General features: G+C 32.4%; 1 protein-coding gene across 1 annotated transcript in view; it reads left to right on the top strand.

Annotated features, from left to right (window-relative positions):
• LOC107567645 (leukemia inhibitory factor receptor-like) overlaps positions 1–6,540 on the top strand; it is a 24,552-nt gene that overhangs the window by 12,620 nt on the left and 5,392 nt on the right. The window contains exons 5-11 of the mRNA XM_016253355.1: positions 3–87; positions 942–1,075; positions 1,204–1,349; positions 2,644–2,691; positions 3,296–3,527; positions 3,666–3,803; positions 4,020–4,113. Coding sequence (XP_016108841.1) covers positions 3–87; positions 942–1,075; positions 1,204–1,349; positions 2,644–2,691; positions 3,296–3,527; positions 3,666–3,803; positions 4,020–4,113 — 877 coding nt within the window. The remainder of the gene's footprint in view (positions 1–2; positions 88–941; positions 1,076–1,203; positions 1,350–2,643; positions 2,692–3,295; positions 3,528–3,665; positions 3,804–4,019; positions 4,114–6,540) is intronic.

Raw genomic sequence — 6,540 nt, 5'->3', positions numbered from 1 at the left:
GGCATCCGCAGAATGTTCTTGGAAGAAAGGACGAGACACTCGCTTGAGAATGAAGCGCAGCCGCACTAAATACACCCTTAATGGAAGGCAAGAAACACACTACACAAGAACCACTGACCGCACACACTGTCCCATTTGGCTCTTGGTACTGTAATGTCCTCGGTACATAAAAAGATCCCCAAACAGCAAACCACATTAAATGAGATGGAAAAGGATACTTGTGTAATGCAGTGTATATTTTTACTGCTAATCCAAGAATTCCATTAGTGTTCTAATTAAATTATTATACCATTTCTTGTGGTAAGATTATATCAATATCATAAATATAATTTTGTATGTATGTATATATGTATGTGTGTGTGTATGTTTTTTTTATTTAAATTCGAAACAATTAAGGTATTAACTATTGCGATTATGGAGAAGTTAATATTAGATATTTAAAAATGATTTATTATAATAATAATAAATACATATACTACCGGCTAGACCAGAAGCTTGGAATAATTAAGATTTTTTTTCAAAATATTTTTAAAATAAGTTTCTTAAACTCACCAAGGCTGCCATTTATTTGATCACAAATACAGTAAAACAGTAATATTGTGAAATATTATTGCAGTATCAAATAACAATTTTCTATTTGAATATATTTTGAAATGTAATTTATTCCTGTGATGCAAAGCTGAATTTTTAGCAGTCATTACTCCAGCTGTCACATGATCTTTCAGAAATTATTCTAATATGCTGATCAAGGAACATGTCTTATAATTATCAATGTCGAAAAATGGTTATACTGCTTCATATTTGTTATTAACTTATGTAATGTATATGTTTACTGCTAATCCAAGAATCCCATTAATGTTTTGATGCAATTATCGTACCATTTCTTGAATTAATTCATGAACGTCTGAATATGATTTTATAAGCCATTTTTCTATCCACAGGGACTGTTTGGAGGCTAATGAAAAAAAGACATGGTGGTGTAGCTCGAAGGTCTGGGAGGAGAACTGGACTCTGGTGGCTCGAAATCCTCTTGGAACAGTCCAGCTTACTGACTCGGCCCAACTCACTGACCGCGGTACTGCATTTTCAATACAACTTCCGTTTCAATGCATATACTGTATCTACATTATAAATAGAGTCAGAGCGAGTGTCTTAATATTCTCATGACTGAGAACTCTTGTGATGTTTTTGTCTCTCTTCCAGTACATCTGTTGGCTCCAGCGAATGTGACCGCGGTTGAAGTCAAGGCGTGGAGCGCCACACTGCTGTGGAGCTGGTCTGTGGCGGCGTATAAAAAGCTGGAGATGGTCTGCCAGCTGCGGCTCTTCACCCATGAACTTTCCAGCACAGTAAGTTCACTGCTCAACTTTCAGCTCCCAGAACCCTGTTTGTTTTTTGTGTGGTCTTGGAGTTAAAGGGATAGTTCACCCGAAAATGAAACTTCTGACATCATTTACTGACATTTACTCAAGAACAAAAATCAACAGAAAACAGCTTTTATGTCAAGGTCTAGAGAGAATTAAGTGATCGTGACAAATCAAGACAGAAGAATGCATGATTTTTGTTCTCAGAAAACTCTAGATCAACATAAGTGCCCAAAGTAATACAGTAGCTTTGTAAATGTTATTAATTCACTGAAAATCTTTCCCTCTGTCCCAGGTTGTGCACATGCATTTGAATACTGACTTAAATTTCTGTTTGTTCTTTACATAAACCTATTTTATGGCTTCAGAAAATGAAGCACAAATCTAGAAAAACTAAAACGGAAAATAGAATTTGGTGAAAAATTAATTACAGAATATGAGAAAAAAATTAAATGTATTTTATTAGGGCCCTAAAGGTGTCATTTTTATTAAACTTTTTATAAATTGTTGCTCAAATCTATAGGTTTCATGATTTAAATAAATTAGGCATGCTTTTTGATTGCTCAAATTTATTTTAACCATCAAAGTGGAGTCCATAAAAAAAACATAAACTTTTTTTTTTTAATAAACAAAAAAACGGAATTTGGAAAAAATTTAAAATGAATTTGGGAAAAAATAAAACTGATTTAATAGGGCCCAACATTATTCATGCTTGCTCTTTTTCAATATTTTTCAAATTTCATTACTGAATTTTTTTCTTAAGTTTCTTAAGTATTTTCCTAAGTATAAATGTTTATCAAATATCAAATTGTAAAAGATTTTAGTAATTTAAATTTATTTATTTGTTTGTTTATGTTTGTTTGTGAATTAATATTGTTACATTTTTGTATACAATTAATTTAATTGTTACTGTTTGCCATGCCATTGCTTATATGGCATTAAAAGATAGATAGATAGACTTATTCAAATTTTCTGACTGTACAGGTTTGGAATAATATGAGAGATGAATAAATTATTACAATAATTTTGGGTACCTTGTCCTTTAACTGCAAAAAATATTTTCCCCATTCTTTTTTTTTTTTTTTTGATGCACATTTCAAACTGTTCCTCAAGCCATCTTGGCAATGATGTTTTGTAATTCATTGCATTCATCAAAAAACATTTGAACCCATCAAAAACGTCATATAACCTACTGAATGTAGGAAAACTATTATGTAATATATGCTTACTGATTTCTAAGGTGATCAGCTGATATTTCTCTCTCTCTCTGTGTCTGTAGCGTAACTACGGTGGTCCAGGTTCAGCTGTTGCTTATGTGAATAACATGGTCATGCATTTACTAGAAAAGTTAATCCAACGACTTAATCTAACTATGATTTTCTGATATAAATTACAATTTAAAATACAAAAAAATACAGAACTCCAGGTTTGGTGTGCTTATTTGTAGGGCTGCATAATTTGGCAAAAAAGTATATATGTAATTATATAACAACATAATGACAACAATAATAATAATAATAATACTATATAATATAAAAGAGCCTGTCCCTTTCTTTTGATATATTTTATAGTACTATTCATGTGGATGAACAAAAGCAATGAGGACACAATGAATAAAACAAACACTTCCTTTATATCCGCATAATGGTTCGTAAAGAGGAGCATTTGCTCAACTGCAGACAGTATTATTATTAAACAAAACAAGAAAATATGAACATTTAGGTATTTATAGCTTAGGAGCAGAGGACATTTAATTTTAGAGAGCATTTTATTTTACTCAAATAATTAATAAGTAACCTGAGCATGCAATGTTTATTTTGTCAATTTATAAGAGTGCACGCACATATTTTGTGGATTTAAAAACCACAAAACTCTGATTTTGATTTCATGATGTGAAATGACATAAACCACTTCTGTTGATTTTTGCATAGACTCACAGTCTAGAATTTGTTTTTGATGGTTTGTATGTGAATCTGTTCCATGTGTCTCTCTCTTTCGTTGGATCTTCTGTAGTTCCTTCTCAGTCGGTTAGTGAGCTGTCACCCAATCAGATTGGCTCTGATGTGCTGCTGTCTTGGAGAGCCACCGAGATGAAACAGCAGAGAGGCTTCATACGTGGATACACCATCTACCTGGCAAATGCTGCACATCTGGATCTCATTGGTAAGCACTTTCACACATAACAGAAATATGTGTGTCTGTATATATATATATATATATATATATAAAAGCAAATAATTGTAGTTATGTAAATCACAGTTTATATATTTAAATAATAGTCTTGTGTGGTTGTGTTTCTAGCTAATATCACTGATCCTGAAGTGCAGTCGTACAGGGTGAAAGGTTTGTCTCTGAGCTCGTATAAGTTCGTAGTGAAGGCCTACACCTCAGCTGGGGAGGACGCGGGGGCCACTGTGTCCATTAAAATGGAGATGGACAGTAAGACATTGTGAAATTCCTTCAGATATTCTGCCATTGACTATAGCCTTATATTTGATATTACTGTTACTTTGTATGTGGATTTTTATTTTATTTTTTACTTTAAATAGAACAACTAGTGACTTTGTCTTTTCAGATTGCTTTGATATTGCAGATAACAAATTAGATTATGTAGGTAGTTCACCTAAACTTCTCTTTTCTCTGTTCATCCAACAGCTGACATGCTGTTTGTTGGCATTCTCGTGCCGTTAGGAATCATGTTCTGCTGTCTCATCCTTGTCAGCATCTGCTGCTACAAGAAGAGAGAGTGGTAGGACTTTATTAATGTACTTTAATAGCATTTCCATCAAGTTAAATAATTAAAAAAAAAACACAAAATCAATGAAACTTAAATGGCTCACAGTATGACCTGCAACATCTGACAGTGTTCTTTCTGTCTTACTGATCAGCAGTTAGAGTTATTTTAGTCATATATGCTAATGTATTAATTATTACAATTTGAATTTTTTCTTTTTATATTGTCTATTTTAATTTGAAAGTTTTAGTCATTTTGTTGCAAGTTTTTTACATTTGTCTATCAGTTTTTATTTCAGTTTTAGTACTTCAGTTTTTAAAATTTGAAATATTGCCTTGGCAACTAACTGAAATAAAATAAGTTTACATTTTTCTCTTTTGCTGCTATAAGATGAGACATTGTTAGGACTTTATTAATGTGCTTTAACAGCATTTCCATTGTTAAATAATTAAAAAATCCACTAAATCAAGTCATTTTGACCTAAATGGTGTGTTCTCACGTCAGTGTTATCTTAGTATCATTAACTTACTAATGTAGTGTTTATTAAAATTTGACTTAGTTTTTATTTTTGTATTTTGCATTTTCAATTTTATTTTAAAGTTTTTTTGTTGTTTTTGACTTTTTTTAATGTCTATTTAATTTTTATTAGTGGTGTCAATCAATTAAAAGAAAATGAAATAGTGATTAATCCCACCTAACATTAAAGTTTTTAATTATACTTTTATATTGCAATAATTTCACATTCAATCTTCAATTCAAATGTAGAAACAACATAAAGACAGTATATTTTTAATATTTGTTTAATGGCATCTTTTTTATGACTGAAGGTGAGTATCACTGATACCAATACTACTGATGTCTCTAGGAAATTGTTTTTTTCCCCTAATATTTTACCATTGACTAGCCATTCAACATTACAGTATAAATGAGAGCTATCAATTTGAACATTTATCAGACTTTAAAAAATAACTTCTAATTTAAGTGCATAACAATCTTCACATAAAACTTTAAGACCTGCCGTTGCTGAACATGACGTGGATCTGACACGCATCGGATTACCTTTTCTGGCTCACTTCAGGTCTTAAAGTCTCTACTAATGAGCAGACGATTTGAATGGGGTGTGTTAGATGGAGGAAGACAGTGCTGCTTTTCAGAGACATGTTCTTAAATGTGACTCGTATATGACAAATACTTACATGCAAATTTTAAGGCAGCTTTAATCGCCTTTTTGGTAACTTCATGACTTAACTGATGACATAACTACGACATTGCATGCTTGTAGTTTCTTTCGTGCTTTAATATGAAATGATATAGGCTACAGTGTGCGCCGCCACATTTGTGCGTGCAATTGAAGAGCATGTGTTACGAGCACAGTATAGTTTTTTTAACTGCCATACAGCCTGACAACATCTCATCTGTCCGCAGTTCTACTGAAGCTCCTCATCACCTGTACCTTTTAATTTTGCGCTGGTTTGACTAGTGCCTGGCGCTGAGGTGAATTTGGAGCGCGTGTCTGAAAAAAATGTATCACCTGCGTAATGCATTAATTTTCACAGCACTAGTTTTTTATCAAATTTTTTTTCAGTTTTCGTTTTAGTACTTCAAAAACTACTACTTTTAAAATGAGAAGTGTTGCCTTGGCAACTAACTGAAATGAAATAAGTTTTTTTTTCTCTACAGTACTTGTGCTACAACAGACTGTATTCTTTCAGTCTTACTGATCCACATAAATCTGTTTTATTTTTAGTATCATTAATATACTGATATAGTGTTTTCATATTTTGAATGACTATTTTCCACTTTTATTTAAATTGTACTAATTTAGATTTTTTTTAATTAACTTTAGTCTGTTTTTATTTCAGTTTTAGTTTTAATCATTTTAGTACTTCAACTTAAACTGAAAGAAAATTAGGTTTAAATAAAAACGGAAATAAATTTATATTTTATTTAAAGGGGTGGTTGACTGTTTTTTTTTTCTAGGCTTGATTGTGTTTATGGGGTGCAGTCTAACATGTGTTAATGCTTCGTTTGTTAAAAAACGCATTATTTTTCACATAATTTACCTATATTCCACACCGCTCTGTCCCTTCTCCTCTGAACGCGCTGATCATTTCCTGCTTTTATGAAGCCCCTGCCTCAAAAATACACGAATTTGTTAGCTAGCCCAGTGTGTTGTGATTGGCTAAACCGCTAAACCTCTAGCCCGAGTCTAAACGTCCCGCCCCTAAGATCAGCGGCATGTGCTCCAGTTGTATTGTAAACAACGGCGTCGTTAATATCGCTTATCAGTTTGAGCTCGATTGAGAAGCAGAGGATATTAGTGAAGAAGATCGTGCAGAACCTGTGCAAGCACTGCTTTTAATGGTAGGCCTAAGATTTTAGTTTTTTGTTGTCTCATACTTTTAGATACGCTGTTATTTGTAAATGCTACTGCTTCTGTTA

This window comes from Sinocyclocheilus grahami, unplaced genomic scaffold, assembly GCF_001515645.1.
Source record: "Sinocyclocheilus grahami isolate Dianchi unplaced genomic scaffold, SAMN03320097.WGS_v1.1 scaffold1177.1, whole genome shotgun sequence".
Lineage (NCBI taxonomy): Eukaryota > Metazoa > Chordata > Actinopteri > Cypriniformes > Cyprinidae > Sinocyclocheilus > Sinocyclocheilus grahami.
This window is presented reverse-complemented; position numbering and strand designations above follow the sequence as displayed.